General features: G+C 42.2%; 2 protein-coding genes across 12 annotated transcripts in view; one reads left to right on the forward strand and one right to left on the reverse strand.

The window, feature by feature from the left end:
• LOC147015929 (metal transporter CNNM2-like) overlaps nt 1–11,189 on the reverse strand; it is a 144,596-nt gene extending 133,407 nt beyond the window's left edge. For 7 of the 9 annotated variants that reach the window (XR_015049926.1, XM_085848554.1, XM_085848553.1 and 4 more), the window contains exon 1: nt 9,422–11,189. Coding sequence is in view for 8 of the 9 variants with exons in the window: in XM_085848554.1 (XP_085704680.1) it covers nt 9,422–10,793 (1,372 nt within the window). In the remaining variant the exon portion in view is untranslated. The remainder of the gene's footprint in view (nt 1–9,421) is intronic. The other 2 variants (XM_085848555.1, XM_085848557.1) reach the window with 1 other exon arrangement.
• A 1,038-nt stretch (nt 11,190–12,227) lies between these two features.
• Nucleotides 12,228–21,894, forward strand: part of LOC147015930 (uncharacterized) — a 131,379-nt gene continuing 121,712 nt past the window's right edge. For 2 of the 3 annotated variants that reach the window (XR_015049930.1, XM_085848571.1), the window contains exon 1: nt 12,231–12,339. The gene's annotated coding sequence lies outside the window, so the exon portion shown is untranslated. Of the gene's footprint in view, nt 12,340–21,894 lie in introns of all 3 variants that reach the window. The other variant, XR_015049931.1, reaches the window with a different exon arrangement.

The raw sequence follows: 21,894 nt of genomic DNA on the forward strand, positions 1-21,894 counted from the left end.
TCCCCTGATTTGCGACAAAGTGACCTTGACCTTTGACCTTGACCTTCAAAATTTTGTGCGCTGAAAGTGACCTCTATAGGCCTCTGATATGCGAAGTTACAAAAATTTCCAATGATTACTGTGCTCTGCAGAATTTTTTATACGTGATTACAGACAAAAAAAACTATACAAGCTGACTAACATATCTTGCAAAAACTTCGTTTTGACAAGATAAAAAATAAAAAAAACATAAAAGCTGACTAACATATCTTGCAAAAACTTCGTTTTGGCAAGATAACAAGCCGGTAGGTGGACATGGGTAGTCGACTACCCAATAGAACCTGATGCGATGGGCCCGTTCGATGTGGAATGACCTGAGGATTAAGCACAAGAAAATTCATGATTCTAGCTTCAAGGGTTAATGCTGCAGATTGTTTTTTTTCGTTAAAATACCCCCACATTTAGAGGTTTTTCGGTCGTTGCTTGGCAACGGAGGGGTCCATAGCAACGGTTCTTTCTCACACATAACTAGGACATACCATGAATCTACCATACCAGTTTAATGTATGTCTGACTCATAGTCTCTGAGATATAACGAACTTCGTTTTTTTATTGTTTTCGACCAGGGTTCATTCAAAGTCTATCTTCTCCGACAGTTTTCATAGGATCCGGCTGGAAATGTTTGATAATATGGCTGAATGTACTGCCCACAGTCGCTCGTGGCCCGATTTTTGAAAAAATACATTTTTTATGATTTTTCTAAAATTTCAAAGTCCCGTTCTAGGCAACGGTGGTGTCCATAGCAACGGTTCTCATTTGCACACAACTAGGTTATGGTATGAACCTACCAACCAAGTTTCATCGAAATCGCCATTGTATTAACTGAAATCGCCATTTTAAATACTGACAATAAGGGCAGAACAAATCTCAAATTTTTTTTTTTTTTTCGACTAGATCGACTACCCAACATAGACAGAAATACTGATAATAAGGGTAGACTAGATTGACTACCCAACAGACAGACATAACGAATGTAGTGGTCACTCTGGCTGGTGCTCGTGAACCAAAAACACTCTGCGTTGTTGTCGCACATAAATAGAGTTAAACCTTTCATAAATAGCACAATAAAATACATTAACAAGAACCAAGTATGATGACTTCACAAGTGTGCTCAAGTACCAGTTGGAACAAAGAATCCACTGCAGGAATGACAGTGGATGTGTCAAAGCAATCTATCTATAATTCCAGGTGTGTGTGTGTGTGTGTGTGTGTGTGTGTGTGTGTGTGTGTGTGTGTGTGTGTGTGTGTGTGTGTGTGTGTGTGTGTGTGTGTGTGTGTGTGTGTGTGTGTGTGTGTGTGTGTGTTTGTGTGTGTGTGTGTGTGTGTGTGTCCGCTGTTTCTCGATAACCACTGGTCCGATCTAATTGAAACTTGCCAGGTATATTGCTGGGGCCCTGTGGATGTGCCTTTTCAAGGTTTGATATTAATCGGACAAGTGCTTCCTAAGTTATGGCCATTTATTTACCAACCAATGACAAAGACACGTTGCTGTGTGGGCATGGCCAATGGGGAAGAGAACCTCAGCCGCGTTCCCCATTACGGGTTACGATGTACTGACTTCCAGAAAGTGATGACCGTGTATTCTAATAATTTCTCGATTTCTTATACGCATTTATAGATAAACACAATGCCCCAATCCAGTCGGCGTTTACGAGAACGAAGGAACGGCCTGTGTGGTTGTTTGAAAGTAATTTTTTTTTCACGTACGGTTTTTTTCTTCTTTTTTTTTTCTTTTCTCTTCTCTTCTCTTTGCGTTTTTCCTTGCGATGACATTGCGAAAAGGCAAAATACGTTGACGCCCATTGAATAATTGGCCATTAAAACTAAATTGCGAATAATCGTAACTGCGATATGCAAACTTCCGGGCCACGCATGTACGGGCACGCGAGAGCGAAGGAACGGCCTGTGTGTTTGTTGTTTCTGGCTTGCGGTTTGAAAGTTTTTTTTTTTTTGCACGTACGGCCATGCACGTACGGGCACGTACTAGTACTTAACAATGAGCTGATAGTCTTGGTGCCCTGCCTTTTGGGTGGTATGAGGAATAGATTTGTGTAATACAAAAGCTAAATCTTGAATGTTTTTTGAAATATTGCATATAAATGCTACGTTACCAAGATGGTGGCCATGGCAACAGATTCAGCCAATCACAGTCGTGATCTAATCAGGTTGAGATAAGGTCATGAGGAATAGATATCTGCAATAAAAAAAAAGGTCAACAGTGTTTTGAAATATTGCGGAAACACAAAAGTAAATGGACGGATGATCGGTCGAAGCGACAAACCTCATTTTTATTATCCCCGATCTCCAACCTTGTCAGAGGGGTGGGGGGAAACAAAATAGGGTGAAAGTTTATCTTCAGTTTGTTTTTGCAAAAGGCCTACAAAACCGTCCCCACAGATGGTGGGCAAGTAAAGCGATCTTTGGCACTCCTGTCCCCAATCATAGACCAGTTTTCTGTCCAATCACAGTTCTTCCAAATACCAATTCTTCAGCTTTCAGTTCATGAAATATGAAGGCATGCTAAATTCAGTTACCCTCACCCTTTAACACTAACCCTAACTGCTAACCCATAATATGTCATCAGATTAAAATGAAAGAACCAGGATTTGGAAGGAATGAAGTTGGATGAAAATCTGGTCTACGATTGGATAAAGATCTGTGGGGATAGTAGTGCCAGAGACTCCGTTTCTTTACCTGCATCTGTGGGGACTGCAGTCACTCGCTTTGAAATAAGTTGATACTTCTACCTGCAACAAGGAGAAATGGCATTTTACAAACTTAAGCAAAATGCAGACTGGAAAACTTCAGGAAGTGGTGAGTAAAGTTATGATGTGAAAACAATGCAAATCATTAAAATGAAACACATTTTGGGAGGAATGTATTATTCTGTGTTTACCTTGCATCATTCCACAAATCACATGGTGCAAGCTTCATCACAGTACCAAACAGGATTTTATATATATATATATATATATATATATATATATATATATATATATATATATATATATATATATTGACAACAATGTCAACTTATTGTTGACAAGCACCAAGAGGTATCTGTTAGAAGAAGTACTTATCAGAGATGCACCAGAATTACCCAATGACATTACATGCCATCAAAAAGATGAAACTTACTCTGAACCACAAATTTGTCAAATGTAGAATTCTCAAAAACAAACAAGGTTGAAATAACCTCTGAAAAATTGTTTGTGCTTATGAACAATGGCTATTACCAACTAAATGTTGAAAGAGTATTGTTACGTACAGAGAACTACAAATTCCGAATTCCTGCTCGAACCTACAAGGGGCGCTGCATCGGTGCAACAGCTGCGCTCACAGCAAAGATGTAACCAGCAGCCACCTACGAGACATCAGGATGACAGTTGACAACTGGACTGAGATGCGAACCCAGGCTAGACTTCTCAGAGGCGAGTGTGCAAACCCCGAGGCCTGGCTCTTAATAGTATTTGAAGGAAAATATGTCTCCACACACCAAGAGTTGAACAGTAACATTTTTTTTAAAGTGATAATAAACAAGTAGCGGTACATTCAAAATACACTGCCCCCATGCCAAATAAATAAATAACAATCTTCCAGTGCACGCGACATCGCCGGGCAACGATGATGCTGCCTTGCAGCACCTTCGGTGCCCGGCGATGCTGCCTTGCAGCACATGGAGTCAGAATTGGGAGGGAGCAGTGTACAATAATTGATTGATTAATTAAAAGCAGAATTAAAAGAAATAAACAATAATCACAAAATAATTAATTTCTCAATCAATTGCCAAATAGCATACCTAAATCACCACTGTTTCATCCGAATCTGTAACATTTTGAAAATTAAGGAATTAATCGAAAAATGAATAATTAATTGATTAATCAATAAATCAAAAATAACCTTTATAGCCAAATCATTTGGTCACTGTCATGTCCAAATATCAGCTTTCCAGCTCAAAATATGCCTGGGATATTGCCAGGATAAGAAATAAAATAAATAAGTAAAGAATGAATCGATACTAATTAAGTAATTAATAAATTAATTTATGAATAAATAAAAAAACCGTTTTGCCAAAGCTTATCTTCACTTTTGCCCCCAAATTTCAGCTTCCAAGCTCAAAGGATGGCTGAGATATCGCCCAGACAAATAAACAAACAAGAAAACGGAGTGAAAATACTGAGTACTCCCTTCCTTCGGCGCCCAGCGATGGCACATGCATCGCCTGGACATGGAATTGGGAAGGAGAGGTTACAACAGTGCCATATTCTTATACCTTAACCAAGCCTACAAGCAGGGGGAACACAAGGATAATGGGGCAGTGTGAGACAGCAAGTTTTAATCACACATCTGCTTGTGGGCATTCCGGTCTAACCATCCTCTGCCTTCATATTTCATCAACTCAAAGTGAAAGTATGCAGGATTTTAATGGAAAGAAATTCGGCAAAAATCTGGTCAGTGATTACCTCCGCCACTGAAGGTGGACGGAGGTTGTGTTTTCACCCCTGTTTGTTCGCTTCTGTCTGTCTGTCTGTCTCTCTGTTTGCAGGATATCTCAACGGATTCGGACGAAACTTGGTGGATAGGTTGGGTGCGTGGCAAAGACGAATTGATTAGATTTTGGTGAAGATCTGGATATGATACTAGAGTTTTTAAGTGATTCTTCACCATTGAGAAAACCTTCTGCAAGTTTTTCAACTTTGGACCAAAAACTATGTATAGCACAATAATTCAAAAGGCTGTGGACTGGTTATGACAAAACTCGTTGGATGAGTTGGGTAGGTGACAATAACAAGCCGATTAGATTTTGGTTATGGTCCGGATGCAGATCTGGTCAATCAGTGGGATTAAAAAAAAGTCAACTGCTCAGCCTGGCAAAGGTATGCACTCTACCTTGTGCTATTCCAGTTTGATTTTTTTTTTATTTAAAAGGGGCAGTAATGAATGGCCAGAGAATTGGGTTGTTTACCAAGCACTTATTGGCACTTACGACACTTTTGTCTTCACCTCCATCTCCGATGTACTGGATATACCCAAATCATGCACGAAGTTTCATCTAAATCCATCCATAACTTTTTGAAATATCATGCTATCTATAATTTTGGCCCTATCCCTCAATGGTGAAGAATCGCTTAACATATTTAGTATCCGGATCCGGATCTTCACGAAAATCTCATCAATTTGTCCTTGTCACACACCCAACCTGTCCACCAAGTTTTGGCCAAATCCATCCATAACTTTTTGAGATATCCTGCTTACAAACGGACAAAAAAAAAGAAACAAACAGGGGTGAACACCTAACCTCCATTCACCTTCGTAAAAATGGTTGAGAATATGGAGACTTACCAACCAGGTGTGCTGAACCAAGTGTGCTCACTGGTTTACAATGTAGATGAAGGAAGGCCCAGAGACAGTGATATTTTTGGAATTATTTTGTGAAAACCAATTTGACAGTTATGTTATCTAACTGCTCCAGTTTTTATGGTTTATGAAGATTATGCTGCTTCTTCACCAACTTACTAGTATCCGAACTTGAACAGAACTGGAGTAACTTTTCTTTTTGCACATTTATGTCGTAGATGGCAGAGGAGCCTATGTTGTACACATTCATTATCACGTTCCTATTTTTCTCTTCTCCAATCTCTTGCAAATGTTGATCTTGTAATGCAAAATCTGGGTGTGCTCTGGCTTTCAAAAGGAATTAGCCACTGTGGCTAATCCAGGTTTAGAATGATTAACCACAGGAGAAAGGAAATAGCCACATTTTATTCAAAAGTTTTTTTTTTAGCAATATGAAATAATAAGTTCATTTTAAGGCGGATGTGTGAGTTTGATGGGTGAGGTTGGTTGGATGAGTGAGTTGGATTGTTCAGATTGATTGGATGAGTGAGTTTGACGTTTGAGATTGGTTGATTGAACGACCATCAGGGGAGGTGGTGATTGTGAGGGATGGTGGTGGTGGTGGTGGTGGTGATGGTGTGTGTGTGTGTGTGTGTCGGGGGGGGCTGGGGTATGGTCGTTGTGCCTTTAGTAGGTGGTAGTGGGGGATGGGGTGGTTGTGGACCAGGATTGGACCAACCTCATGCCAGTCAAACACTCATCCAACCAATCTCACACATCAAACTCACTCATACAACCAATCTCACCCATTAACTTCACTCATCCAACCAACCAAAGTCACCTATCAAACTCACTCACCCAAACAAACTCGTCCTACTACAGGTACTACTACTGATTGTGTCAAAACTCACCTGGCAACCACTGACCCAACGAAGCATGTAGCGCCAAGTAGCGCCAAATCATGCCGAATCATTCCGGAAAAAAAAAATAATAATTCAAAATAATTAAAATAAAATTTTAAGATGAGAATCATGGGAATCATGCGTAATTTCGGTCGATTTTTTTTACTAGAAACTACTTTAAAACTACTAAAGTTAGTATATATAAGCTTGTACGAAATCACGCGTGATTCCCGTAATCAAAACACAAAATGGCGGCCGTCTCAACAAAGGTTAAATTCTGTGCTAAAATCACCTAAAATTCATCTAAAACTGGTAAAAAAAAAAACACTAAAACATAGATTAGCCACAGTGGCTAACGGGTGGTTTAAAATATTAGCCACAGGTAAGGGGGATTCGCTCTGTGGCGACATGGCGAGCGGCAGCGCACACCCAGAAAATCAAAACCACCCTCTTCCGTTTTTCAAATTTGCTTGTAGAAAGTTTATTCGAGGCAGTGATGAGGGGATGCACGATCACGGAAAACAATGAAAACAGCACGATCACGGTAAACAATACAAATGGCAGATACCAACTAGAAGGACAACCAGTAGCACCGTTGTGAGAGCCTACTGGCAACATCACTTACTGCCAGTTGGTAAAATGACACACACTCACACACACGATCACATCTGCATTCTGTACAAAGAGAAACATTACTTTTCATAATCAGCAGGCCCTTTTATAAAGCCACTTTTCCAGAATGGTTATGAAATAGTTGGGTTGGCCTGCAAGCATTGGCATCTGAACCCATGGTTAAAATCCCAATATATGCAATATTTTTGCCCACTATTGACTCAACTAATGTCATTGAAATTCCTGTGCAAAAGGTAGACCGATGTCTACGAATGTCTTTATCCTGCATGTGATACATGTACAAGTTCCTCCAGGAGCTAGAGATCAATGCAGAAAAGCAAAAGAAAAAAATAGCCCATGGGGGACTGATGGTTATTTCCCTACCAGGCAGAGTGAAACTGAGGAATTAGGGGGAAGAGGCCATGCCCCCCACCCCTTTTCCTGAAATGGTACGGTCATGGGGAGCACAAATTAAGTTCACGGCATGGTTCTTATGTTTCATAAAGAGTTTGGTCTGTATCTGGCCATCGGTTGCTGAGAACATTTCAAACAAATTACCTGAATATGAGGCGAAACCTCCCTTTTCAGCATCCTATTAGGGGCATATCTGGACGGGGAGCACAACCCCATGAGACCTTACTGTTGTGATGCAACGTACCTAATTTGGTCTGTATCGGTCATATCGTTTGTGAGTAGAGGATGTTTCAGTCAAATGTTAACGGACGTACGTTTGTACGGACGGACGACCGGACACCAAGACCCACTCTATGAGCTTATTTCGGAGAAATAACCTAACCAACCCCTGATGCTCCCAAAATTTCAGAGCTGTGAAAATGGCATGAACCACTTCATTTTGCCTTTCACAATTGAATAACCCAAACCGAAGGCAGCACATGCTTTGGCACGAGACATTTTCAATCACAATCAATGGAAAACAGAAGGTGGGAGTTCTCCACAAAAAAATGAAAGTCACAGCAACAGCATGAAGAGAAATCCATTCTTCTGTTAAAACCCACACTTACACAAAGCCCCCCCCCCAAAAAAAAACAATATCTGCAACCTTGATAAAAGCAGCAAAAACACTGCCAAAAAAAAACAGTCATTACTGAACCGTATGGATTTCATGAATATTGTTCAGGTCGGGGTGTACGGAGGAAGGGACACATATTGTAATGAAATGGAAGACCAAGAAGGAACCCGAAGAAGTAAAGAGCAAAGATGGAGTCATCAGGAGGAACCTGGATAGGATTCGGGTTTCAGCCACTACTCCACAACCCTCAAACCCATCCAGGCATAGACAAGTGAGCCTTACAGAAAAAAATTCTGCAAGAATTCACTGCTCTTGAGAGAGACAGATAACGAAAGAGAGGAATAGAGAGTTCAAGAAATGAAAAAGAATATAAAGCAAGAATTAGAATGAATAAAGAAAATTGTGAAAATTTTTTTTAGAAAGAAATGTGAAAGGAACAACGTAATAGTATATGGTCATGCACATTGTACAATCCTGATGTACCTGTTTTGAGAAAAAAAAAAAAAACATTAAGCCAAAACAACTTTGGCAAGCAAAGGACGACAAGTATTGGCTGATTGTTTTTTGTCAAGATGTGCATTAATCTTTTACCATACGGACGGACCAGTGTGACCACTCCTTGGCTTTTTTCACAAGATCTTGGCTATTCGTTGTTCACCTTGGCGTCTTGGTTTTCTATAGGTTTTCTATTATCATCGCTTTTCCGAAACCTTGTGAATTCTTGGCTTTTTTCATTGGCTCACCTTGGCATTTATGAAAATGAGGAGTGGTCACACTGTGACGGACGTACGTATGTACGTTCACACCACACACACACACACAGCAAAAGGAGACCACACACATTTAATCTCCCCTATGAATAGTAGCCAGAAAGACTGTGTCAAACATGGCAAGGGCAAATGACATATATCCTTTTGTTTACGTGCGTGTTTCTTTTAATTGGCATACCGTGGAGAGCAAAACCGTCGTCTGTGCTTTGCCACAAGCCAATAAGCAGTCAGAACAAGGTGAAACACCCACATTCTTGCTATAAGGAACATATTTATCCCATTTACTAAGTATACAGGAGTTTCTCAACCAGCAACGTGGAGCTCTTGTAGACCAGTGACATGTTGCAGGAAGAAACAGCACCACTACTACTACTACTACTACTACTACTACTACTTATTTTATGGTCCCATTTATTCCCACTGTCTCTTGGTGTTACTTGAGCAATGTTTTTGGCCCAAATCTTTCATTAAACAGGCTTGACGTTCGACTGAAGGTGGCAGGAATTTGGAATTTGTACCAGGATGCCGGCAACAACTCACCTCCACTTGGCAAAGGACAGCGTGGGATATTTTACGTCCATCGACTGATGCTCGCAATCAACTGATCAACTGACGTAATTGGAGAATTCAGAAAGGGAAAGTGTAGAAAACTCACTTTAACATATCAAATCAAATGAAACATTTTAGCAACGATATTTCAAGCCCTTGCTGGAATACGTATATAGCCTTACCCTTCTTAAACTCCTCAAGCATGGCATCCAACTTGGTGTCGATGAAGACAAAATGCAGCGGATGGTTGTAGAACTTGGATATCGTTTTAAGCGGCGTGCAGTCGTCGGGATCGACGAAAGCCAAGTCTTTAACATAGAGGAGGTCAACGATGTTCGATTTCTCTCCCTCGTACACAGGGATGCGCGTGTACCCGCTTTGCATCATCTCTGACATGGTGTTGAAGTCGAGCACGGCATCTGAACTCACCATGTAGCAATCTTTCAGCTGCGTCAGTACCGACTCGACAGTTTTGACCCGAAGCTCCAGTGCCCCCTGGATGATGTTCAGCTCTTCCTTGACAAGATCATTATACGGTTCTGTCACTCTCAGCATCTCGAGCAGTTTTTCTCGATTGTACACCGTGCCGATTTCCTGACCCAGTACCACGTCCAAGAGCTTACTGATGGGGTACGATGCCGGGAAGGTGACCACCATAAAAATCTTGGTGAGGATGATGGTGTTCCCGCCCACGGCAAGACCGTGTCTCGAACACAGCGCCTGCGGGACAATCTCGCCAAAAATCACAATGCCCACCGTGGATGCAATGACGGCGCCCAAACCAGAGCCAATGAGGTCGTCGAGGAGGATCGTGAGGGTGGTGTTGACGAGGACATTTCCAAGCAGAAGCGAGCACAATAGGTAGTTGCCTTGGCGACGGATGGGTTCAATCTTCCTGGCGTACCGCTTTTCCTTCACCGTACCACAGTTTTGCACAATGCGCAATTCCATGGGATCCAGAGCCATGAGCCCCAAGTTCAGACCGCTGAACATGCCCGACAGGAAGAGCAGAAGCACAATGAAGACCACCTGCAGCCAGTAGGGTAGCAACGAAGACTTCTCCTCCACCACCACAATCCTGCTGTCGTTTCCCAAATGCGAGAGCCACTCATCGGGTCTGGAGTTCAGTCCCAGCGTGCAAATGTGGTAACTCCGCTCCTGCTCGGTCTTACGGAGTGCCTTCACTTGGACGTCCACCATGACCCAGGTGTTCGAGTAAGGACCGAGCTCCAGCACCACGATGTCCAGAGTCTTGACGCACGAGTACGGACCCTCGGTCTGCTCGGCGTCCGTGAAGGCGACCCAGTCCCCGACCGGAGGCCAGGACTCGTTGCTCGTTGTCCCAATGTGTCGGACGTACAGACGCAGACGGACACGACTTTTCTCTTGCACCTTGATCACACCGTCCTGCATGTTCGCCGTCTCCCCGGTGTCCTCTAAGCGTACGGCGGTAAAACTCAGACTTCCGGTCACCACGGACGTCCAGACACACAGACATAGGGATATGGTCAGATATTGGAGCAAGGAGAGACATGGCCGGAACATCAACGCCATGTTATAACCCACAGGCCTCACATAGACAGGACCGAGGCCTTAACGGAGGCGTTCACGGCCACTCGACGGGCCAAGGATGTTAAACCCGGCAAACCCGATACTATTCGGTCCCCGTCACCCTGCTCGACGAGCTGCAGGCACCTGTGCCCCACCAACCCTCCGCACAGCCGCTTCGAGTCTTGGTGCTTGCTCGATTCTCCTCAGCTCCTGCTCAAAGTGCTCGTACTGGCAGCAGCAAACATCTACTCATCAAAAGAAACAAAAAAAATCCAAGGCCATCGTCAGCCGGCTTTTCATGGGCACCTTTTTCAGGTCAGGAACTGGGGTAAAGCGAGCCGGTTCAGCGCGACCCGAGTGAATAAGAAACACCATCGGCACATTCCCCTCAGCAGATTCGACCCGGCAGCATATTCCTCTCACTAAATTCGATGCAGCGGCACATTCCACTCAGCAGATTCGACACGGCAGCATATTCCTCTCACTAAATTCGACGCAGCGGCTCATTCCCCTCAGCAGATTCGACGCAGCAGCATATTTCCGTAAACAGATTCGACACAACTTAAAAAGTCAATGTTAAAATCATTTCATTATTGTCATGTTTCCCACGTGAACGTCAACGTTTATTTAGCTCCATATCGAGACTAGACATGAAAACACCAGTTATAATTTTTCAGCTTGAAAATAGAAATTTGATTAGCTGCAGTGATGTCTCGAAAATAACAAGTTGGACCCGGCGCCCTGCCAAACAGAGGTTTCACCAGAGGTATGTTCTGTTACCATAACCTAGCTGGCGCTTGCCAAGCCAACCTGTCCTCATCAACGGTTTCGAATGGAGTGCTTGCTTGAGTGCTTAAGCTACTCCCCAAGCGCTCGACATCAAATTTAGTAACTGAACACATCCCCGCGACCGCAATCATGTCTTTGTTGTCAAAGCACGTGATCCAACATTGTCGGAGTAGTTGGCAGGAACCAGATGAGTCGTGGTGTAATCATATGGTTGGACACCTTTTGAAGAAAAAGAAGAAGAAGAAGAAGAAGCAGAATACGAAGGAGGAGAACAGAAGAAGAAGAAGAAGAAGAAGCAAATACTAAGAAGAAGAAGAAGCAGAATACGAAGGAGGAGAAAAGAAGAAGAAGAAGCAGAATACGAAGGAGGAGAAAAGAAGAAGAAGAAGCAAATACTAAGAAGAAGAAGAAGCAGAATACGAAGGAGGAGAAAAGAAGAAGAAGAAGCAATTACTAAGAAGAAGAAGAAGCAGAATACGAAGGAGGAGAAAAGAAGAAGAAGAAGAAGAAGCAAATACTAAGAAGAAGAAGAAGCAGAATAATAATAATAATAAGAAGAAGAATACTAAGAAGAAGAAGAAGCCAAATACGAAGAAGAAGAAGACGAAGAGGAAGAAGAAGCAGATTACGAAGGAGGTGGTTAAGAAGAAGAAGAAGAAGAAGACGAATATGATGATGAAAGGATCTGTGGTGTGACGTGCGAGGGAGCGAAGCGATCGAGGGGGTGACAAAGTCTGGGAAGGAGGTGCACCTTGCCATGGTATGGAAATTTACTAATTTAACCTTAAAATATATACATTCTCAGGCATCCTTTTATGCAAAATTAAACCACAATTGTCATGTTTTCCTGATGAAGTAAAGTTTTTTATTTTTTTTATCCCCCGCCAACCAACGAAGTTGGCGGGGATATAGAAATGGGTTCCATCCGTCCGTCACATTTTGTTTCCGGAGCTTAACTACAAATCCCCTCAAGATATATTTACGAAATTTGGTACACATATCAAGCAAATGGTGACCTGGTGCATTTTGATATTTTCTTATTGATAGGTCACATGGTTTGGCAGCCATGTTGGATTCAAGAAAATATTAAATAATGTTTTCTCTGGAATCACATAACCTAATGAAGCGAAAATTTGCAACTATCATCTTCCATCATGTCTGCATACATAGTAAAAATTATGACGTCACAAGTCACATGGTTTGGCGGCCATTTTGGATGGAAAAAACACACCTCATCCGATTATTATTTTTACATTGTAACTCCTGAATACCGTATATGTTGCTATTTGATATGTTGTAATGAGTAAAACAACAGCTTTTCAGGTGCAAAAACTGCATTTCAGTGATGTTTTCAGGTAACATCAATGCATTGCATAAAATAGGGGCGATACCCCTGGGGTGCTCACCGACTGGATTATTGATACTGAGGAGAAGGTCAACGTGGGACAGAATCGGCGAAATGGACCAACAAACCAATGTTTTAGTAAATACCTATTTTGGGGGAACCCCCCCCCCCCTCATCCGTCTGGACCAGTGTTTCTCAAGGTGGGGCATGAGGATTCAGAATTAATGAATCAATATATGATCGCTTTCATAGCTTTGCACTTTCAAATTTGCAAAAAAGCAAAGATATTTGAATTTGTGACATTTCTGGGTTTGTGCCGATGCAACATATCGTCGAGAAATTTTAGCTAATTCCCTTGGTTGAAAGGATGGTAACTGAGGAGGCAAAGAACGTCACTGTTGACCGCTTGAAAATGTTGGTTAATGATTTCAATGACAGATTTCATGATTTGAAAGCAATGGAGTTCCCTTCTTGGTTGACTCAGCCATTTCTGGAGGATTTATCTGAAGTACCAGAGCAATACCAAGAGGAGTTATGCGAGTTGCAACAAGATGAGTCTGCGAAAACTCTTTTCAAGATCAAAGGAACCATGATGTGGCTGTCTGAGGAGAGCAAAAAGAAATACACAAACTCGACTACTTTGGCAAGGGAAGTATTGATAAATTTTTCATCATCTTATTTCGTCGAATGTGGATTTAGTGTTGTTACCAATTTGCTGCAAGCTAAGAGAAATCGACTGGAAATCACGAAACGTGGTGATTTACGGCTGAAACTGACAGAATTGGTTCTTCAAATCAAACAAATCTGCAGCCAGCGTCAAGGGCAGGGCTCCCATTGAAGTGAGAAACAATTGAATAAAATTTGCAATAACGTTTTAATAAAGCCTTTTGAATACATATGTGGTATATACTGTAGTATCTCCAATCATGGTGGGGCATATGATTTTTTTGAAAATCAAAGTGGGGTGTGGAACAAAAAAGGTTGAGAAACACTGGTCGAGACCATGATTTTTACCTCCGCCACCGAAGGTGAAGGAGGGTATGTTTTCACCCCTTTCTGTTTGTTTGTCTGTGTACAGGATATCTCAAAAAGTTGTGGACGGATCCGGATGAAATTTTGTGGACAGGTTTGGTATGTGACAAGGACGAACTGATTCGATTTTGGTGAAGATCCAGATCCGACTACTACCATTTTTTAAGTGATTCTTCACTATTGAGAAATAGGGCCAAAAAGGACATATAGCACGACATCTCAAAAAGTTGTGGAGAGATTCGGACGAAACTTGGTGGATATGTTGGGTGTGTGACACGGAAGAAATGATTCAATTTTGGTGAAGATCCGGATCTGGATCTGACTACTAGAATTTTTTTAGTGATTCTTCACCATTGAGAGATGGAGCTCAAAAATGATGTAAAGCAAGATATTTCAAAAATGTATTGGGCCTGATATGTTCTCGTGGAGCAGGCATTACAGGGTGGAGGTATGCACTCTACCGAGTGCTCTTCTAGTTTCTAAATAGTGTGAACAAACTTTGGTATGTCACAGGTGATGAGGGTTGTGGTCATGTTTCATCAGAATTGTGTGTGTGGTTTCTGAAAAGAAAACAAACACCTCTTTTGGGGGGCAACCCCCCATAAACCACCTTGGGACCTGATTTTTTTTTTTTTTTTTTAATACCATGAACAAACTTTGGTACGGACTGGGTGGTGAAGGTTGTGGTGAAGTTTCATCAAAATCGTGTGTGTAGTTTCAGAGAATACGTTGCAAGTGTTTGCAGATGGATGGACGGACTGACGGACGGACGACGCGCCCTCCCATAAGCTCCCCGGAACTATGTTCCAGGTGAGCTAAAAGGTTCAAATTGATCCCCTTAACTACAGACATATCCGCTTGCATCCAATCATCAGCAAGGACATGGAATCCATCATCGCAGTTGATATGAAAACCTTCCTTTTCTCCAACAACCTCATCTCAGATCGCCAATTAGCTTTCAGATCAAGACACTCCACCTTTGGCATGCTGCTTCTACTCAACCAACAATAGATGGAGGCCCGAAGTATCAGACGTGAGATCAGGGCAGACGCTCAAGACATATCTCATGCTTTTGATACAGTCTGGAATCCTGCATTACTCTCCAAACTCTCTGCACATGGCATACAAGGTCAATTACAAACCCACACATGGCTTCCTGACTTCCTCAATGGAAACCAAGGCCTTCAAGATCATTGGAATCTCCTGTGATGAAGCTGAGTCTATGGGCCTATCACTTTGCCATCACAAACAGGTAGGTGGTCTCTCTATCTTCTTCCGCCTCCTTTCTGGTCTTGCACCCTCTGCTCTTTCCATGCTTTGGCCTCCCAAGTTTCTGCAGGACTCACATGATCCACCATCAACCCCTTTTTTTTTTTTTTTTTTTTTTTTTTTTTTTTTTTTTTTTTGTATACCTTGGTCGAGGCTCGTATGAGAGCGAACACACAACTCACAGCAAGGAGGCATGAGACAAGAGGGGCGGGAGTGGAAGGGACAAAACAGTGGGGAACAGACACATTAGGTGAACTGTGGAAGGGAGAGGGATGGGGATGGGACGGGGAACATGGCGAAGAGAAGAGGGACATTTCAGGGACTTTCAGGAAGGAAAGCAGGAGAAATGAAGGAAGAGGGCTTGGGTGGATTATCGGGGGTAGAAAAGATCGAGGATTTGGATGGGGGAAGATAAGAGGTGGTGGTGAACAGCTGTTTTGAAAGCCTGGAAGGAAGAATGGGAAAGAATAGAGTGAGGAAGTTTATTCCAAAGGCGGGAAAAACGAGCAATGAAAGAGTGAAGATGAGCAGTGATTCCCGATTTTGGTAGTTTTACCAGAAGGGGGTTGTTGGCGGACCTTGAGCGCCCTGTGGAAATGTGGTGGGGACAAATCGCAGAGAGAGCAGGGGGGGCAAGGCTGGAGAGGAGTCGGTAGAAGACAGAAAGACCACCGACCAACCTGCGGTGATTGAGTGAGAGGCCCAAAGACTCAGCTTCATTGCGGGAGATGCCGATGATCTTAAATGCCCTGGTTTCGACAGCGTGAAGCCGAGAAAGGTGGGAGGCAGGAGCACCAGCCCAGAGGGGAGAGCAGTACTCCATCAGGCTACGGACAAAAGCTTTGTAAGTGGTCAGGAGCTCAAGAGGGCCGAGGAAGGACTTTGCACAACGGAGGATTCCCAGACGGCGACTGGCTTTTGAGGCGAGGTTGGAAATGTGACTTTCCCAGGAAAGGTCATGGCAGATAGTGAGACCTAGAAGCTTGAAAGAAAAGACTTCTTCCAAAACCCCTTCTGGGGAAACTACCTAAATCCAGGATCACTACCCACCTCCACTCATTTGTTCCTCGTTTTTTCCTGCCTGTCGAATCAACTTCCACATCCTCTTCAATCTCAATCTTCTCTCCTGGTCCTCAAGACAGCTGTTCACTACCATCTCAGATCTTCCACAATCCAAAACCATGATATTTTCTACCCTCACCTAACCCCCCCCAACCCCCTCCTCTCCTCCAATCCCACCCCAAACCCTGCTATTCTCAAATCTCCAGTTTTTCCCTCCTGAGAGTTTCCTTCTGTATCCATCTTGTCCACCCCATGTGTCATTTACCCTCCTCCCCCCCCCATATCATTCCTCCTCACATCCATTGTTTGCCCAAGTTCTCCACTATCTTATCCTTCAACTCCACTGTTGGTGTCCCTTCCCCCTCCCTGTACTGTTCCTTTTGTCCTGTTGTGTCCTGATCTGTTCAGTGTATTAGGTCTTCCATGAGCCTTGACTCTGTTTACCTAACAAATTGGAAGAGCACTCGTTAGAGTCTATACCTCTGCCACACAATGCCTGATCCAGTTGAACATATCAGGCCAAATACATTTTTGAAATATCATGCAATATATCAATTTTGGCACTATCTGTCAATGGTGAGGAATCACTTTGAAAATCAAAAAATTGTCATATCTGGATCTGGATTCGGATCTTCACGAAAATCGAATGAATTTGTTCTTGTCACACACCAAACCTCCAAACCATCCACTGAGTTTCCGCATAATCCGTCAACAACTTTTTGAGATTTCATGCTATACATCATTTTAGGCCCGTCTCTCAATGGTTGAAGAACGACTTTAAAAAATTTCGGATCCGAATCCGGATCTTCACCAAAATTGAATCAATGATTCCTCGTCACACACCCAACATGTCCACCAAATTTCATCCGAATCCGTCCACAACTTTTTGAAATATCCTGCACACAAACAAACAGACAAATACGGGTGAAAACATAACCTCCTTCCACCTTCAATGGCAGAGGTAAAAAGCTTAAATTTACAGATAAATTTAGACTTGGCCATGCCCTGCTCTCCAATACAGACTTCAGGTGGATCTACTGCAATTACCTCCAGGTCGGCCGGCGAGGCGATATTGTGTATGTGTGTGCATGTTCTGTGCGTGTGACTCGTGCACACGGCTAACGCAGCGTAAGTGCGATTCACGTTGGTACAATGTTTCTCTCTGAGTTACACTATGTCAGTCAACCATTGAGAAACATTCTACATGTCATGGGTCAATAATGCTTGTAAATGGGACAGAATTTGTCATTTGCTGCCACATACTTCCAACAGTAGCTGCCGCCAATCAAACGTAATAAGATTACGGATATGATTTTCCACGCAGCGTCGAGGGAGACCATCATCCAAAGGCCGACAGAAACCTTGTCATAACATGAAAATGGATTAAAAACTTCAATGAGACAATATTTTGTGAAAGCAGTATTTTTTCGCAATTATTGGACAATAAATGTTTGTTGGCTGTTCAAGTACAGTATACAAAACGAGAGGGGGCAGCACTCGGTAGAGTGCAAAACCTCCGCCGCCAATACTGCTAGGTCACTCAAGTGAACCTGATATCCTATTCATTCAATTTTATGTCAACAGTGCTCACAGAGTTATAGTTTGCAACTTTCCCTTTTACTTTTAACTTTTACATACTCAATTCATTCGTCATAACTGGATTCCTTCAGACAGAAATTGATTTTACGTGGGTATATCCACCTGAAGTTCCAAAATCAGCCGCAATTATAATTTTGGCATGTTTTGTTATTGGAAATCACTTATAACATGTAGAAATGCAAAAAAAAAAATCGAAATTTTGATGGAAAAAAAGTTGCAAAATTTTCTGTTTTTTTCTCTAACAATTTTTTTTTGGGGAGGGGAGGGGGGGGTTGGAAATCACTTAAAACATGTAGAAATGCAAAAAAAAAAAATTCAAATATTTTTCAAATAAAATCAAGTTTTTTTTGAAAAAAAGTTGCAAAATTTGCTGTTTTTTTTTTCTCAAACAAAATTTTTTTTTTTTTGGTTGGAAATCACTTAAAACATGTAGAAATGCAAAAACAAAAATTCAAATAATTTTTCGAAATGGCCGCCATAGCGGCCATATTGGACTTTGTACCAAGTCCAAAATCTAATGGCATGATCCTTGGACCATACCTAATCCCCCCCACCAAGTTTCGTCGAAATCCGTCGAGGAGTTTTTTCCGTAATACTGTTCACAAACAAACAAACAAACAAACAAACAGACAAGGGTGAAAACAGTAACCCCCATCCATCTTCGATGGCGGAGGTTAAAAATGGTGGACCACCACCAAACTCAGTAGAGTTGGCAACCATGCCGGGTTCAAAACCTCATCAATCAAATCACAAAGAATGGTGATATGATATCAGGTATAGTTCTTTGATCCACAGGTCAATTTAAGGATTCTCGGACACCATCCAATGGTGAGAAAATAACTGAGAACCCAAGAGTAGTGAAGGGCGAATGTATTTGTTTTGGCTTACATTTTCTCTCGGGTAAGTCAAAATCTTTCAGTGGCTGCACACTAGATTAATCATGGGATCATAGATCATCATTAATGCAATGCATCTTCCAAATTGAAATCTTCTTCTTCTTCTTACGTATGGCATCTTGGCTGCTGGGTAGCTATCATTTTGTTGAGGCACAACTATTTCGCTGATGCTGTGCCCCCATACCAGTACACTGGTACTCATTTTGCTGACCTCAGAAGGATGACAGGCTGAGTCAATCCCACTTGGAGTTAATTCAGTAGCCAATGCGGCTCGAACTCAGGACCCTAAGATCCCAAGTCAGCCACCTAACCACTAAGCCAACACCACGCTTGTCCAAATTGACATCAAATGTTGTTACATGATATTTTGTGCTGTGGTCAATGCTAAAGTGGGAATTGTAAGGAAGACCATGTTTAAGGAACGTTCCTCTTTCCTGGAAACATTTCTTCAGCTACGTTAATCCTGATCACGATTGTCGAACTTGTAAGAGGGAGATGCTGAAGTTATGGAAAAGTTGTTTTGGTCAAAAACACTGAGAAAGACAATTGTGTAATAAAAACGCAAGATCATGAGGCCTCTATATTTCATCTTCACTGTGTATTGTTTTTGCTTTAGGCAGTATTTCTTCAGCATACAGTGATCACACACCAATTGTTGTTTTCTTGCTTTTCTGCATGTTGTCGCTCCAAAAAAACTGCCATCCCCCAATAAACTCTAATAAACTTTACAGGTAGGGCATTGCATCAATGCTGTGTTAATATCCTCCAGCTCTCTCTCTCTCTGTCTCTGTCTCTGTCTCTCCCTGTGGCTGCTGGTTGCGACACGGCTCTGCCGCTGATGCAGTGTCCCCCTTACCAGTACACTGGTACTCATTTTGCCAACCTCGGAAGGATGAGGGGCTGAGTTAACCTCCTGGTGTGTATTAATTCAGTGGCCAACGGGGCTTGAACTCAGGACGCTCGGATCCCAAGCCGCCACCCTAACCATTAAGCCAACACCAGGCTTAATATCTTCCAGCTGCCATGCTACTCCTATGACTATATGTCTTTAAAAGCCTGGGTCAGCCCCATTTATTCCCACCTTGTTGTCAGCTCGGGTGGGGAAAGTTTTTCTTTTTTGCGCCCAAGTCTTTCACGAACTGGCTGGGCACGAGGTTTGACATTCGACTGCAGGTGATTTATGCAGGGATTTGTACATTGTTCCATGTTTCTGGAGATGAGGCTCCTATTCTTTGCAGTGTTTTCCCTCCATAGGGCTCACTTGGGCGGCCGCTTAAGTCAATTTCTGGCCGCCCAACTGCTTTTAAATTTAAAAAAAAAAGATTAAAAAACGGATTTTAAATATTTATGGTGAAGATACATACATGCTAAATATAAGATATGTTGTAAGTGAGAATTTTTTTTTACAAAATTGATGATGCCAAGATACTAATTTGTGTCTCTACTTGCATGCTCAGAATGTACCTACGAGCATCTAAAATTGCTAAATTTCCTGGGGGAGAACCCCTAGACCCCCCAACAGTGGAAGGGGGGAGGAGACCCCCTCTCCCACTCTCCCCCCTGTGCCCACATACTGTGGCCGCCGCGGGCCGCTGAGCGGCCCGCAAAATTATACATGTTGGCAGTTTTACCCAAGTCATTTTAAAACCCAGGGGAACCCCTGCTTTGTGAAGAACATTATGGGATATTTAACATCCCATGACTAATGCTGGAAGACGGGATGCCTAGCTTAACGTCCATCTGAGGAATGGCACACACGTTGATGCCTCGCCCTGCCTGAAAAACTCCAGGATGGCAGTTTATAGCTGGGCCGAGATTCAAGCTCAGGCTAGAATTCTGAGATGTGAGTGTGCACACCTCAAGGCTATCCTGCCAACCCTATACAATATCCTCCAATCATTAATGCTAGCAGATGGGACAGTCTGTTTTATATCCCCTCCAAAGGATGTGACAATATAGTAAATGCACATGTCTAATCTTGGTTTGCTTCCCTCACCTGATTCAATTATTAACTGTCGGATTGGTGTTTCGCAGGCAGGGCGTTGCATCGCAAAGTGTGCCGTCCCTCGGATGAACTTTAAATCGGGTGTCCCATCTGCTTGCATTAATTGGTGGACTTTAAATGATTACACGGTGTCCTTTGTGAAGAGTCAGTCAACTATCACCGGCACTCTGAAAAATAACAATTTTTTGCACACTCAATCAAGTATCCAGCGTCGAAGTGGGCGAGGATTGTAAGCCCTTGCCAGGAAACAGCTTTGGCAGAACCGATGCTCTGTATAGAGAATGCTACATGATGATCATGATGATGTTCTATAGATCCCTTGGTAGCTTTCAAAAAACAAAAAGTATAGACTTTTTTTCATTCACTTTTCTATTTATAGGATGTGGAAATTTAGTATCAAAATGGTTTCAAGAAAACACTTGTTTGCCTGTTTCTAAGGTTCATTTCCATATTACCAGCTTGGCTTTTAAAACAGTTTTAATAATGGTGTTGAAATAATTTTCAGTCATAAAAGAAAATCACAATCTTTACCCAGCGCACGAGAAGTGAGGTTAAAGTTCCCATGACACACACAAGTACTGAAATTGCATATATATATATATATATATATATATATATATATATATATATATATATATATATATATATATATACATACATATATATGTCCTATAGGAGTTTTTCATCGTGATTTCTGATCTGACAATTTTTTCACAATACTCGTTCTGTAAAATGTAAAATTTAAAAAACAAACCTCTTAGGGAACGCCCCTAAAAATTCTGCCGAAATCTACTGAACGACGCGTAACCCACATGACGACATCTCCAGAACAACAAAGGCTGCTCGCAAATTACTCAGTTTGTTGGTCTACGTGATTGTATTGGCTTCCTGTGTGTTTCCACATTCGATTGTTCGACTCAAACACTTCGTTCATTTCTGCTTTAAAAAAATCAAACATTTGCTTTTGAATAATGGATGACATGGACTTTGATTTGTCTGGTCGCAACAGTGAGTGTGAGAGAAATGGAGGATTTTGGTCTGAATCAGATGGAGAATTGTCGGATAACGTAGTCTCGGGAGGTGAAGTTCAGGCAGCTGGAAATGGAA

Source organism: Eptatretus burgeri, chromosome 12 (assembly GCF_056783735.1).
Source record: "Eptatretus burgeri isolate ZD-2024b chromosome 12, Ebu_testis_v1, whole genome shotgun sequence".
Taxonomy (NCBI): domain Eukaryota; kingdom Metazoa; phylum Chordata; class Myxini; order Myxiniformes; family Myxinidae; genus Eptatretus; species Eptatretus burgeri.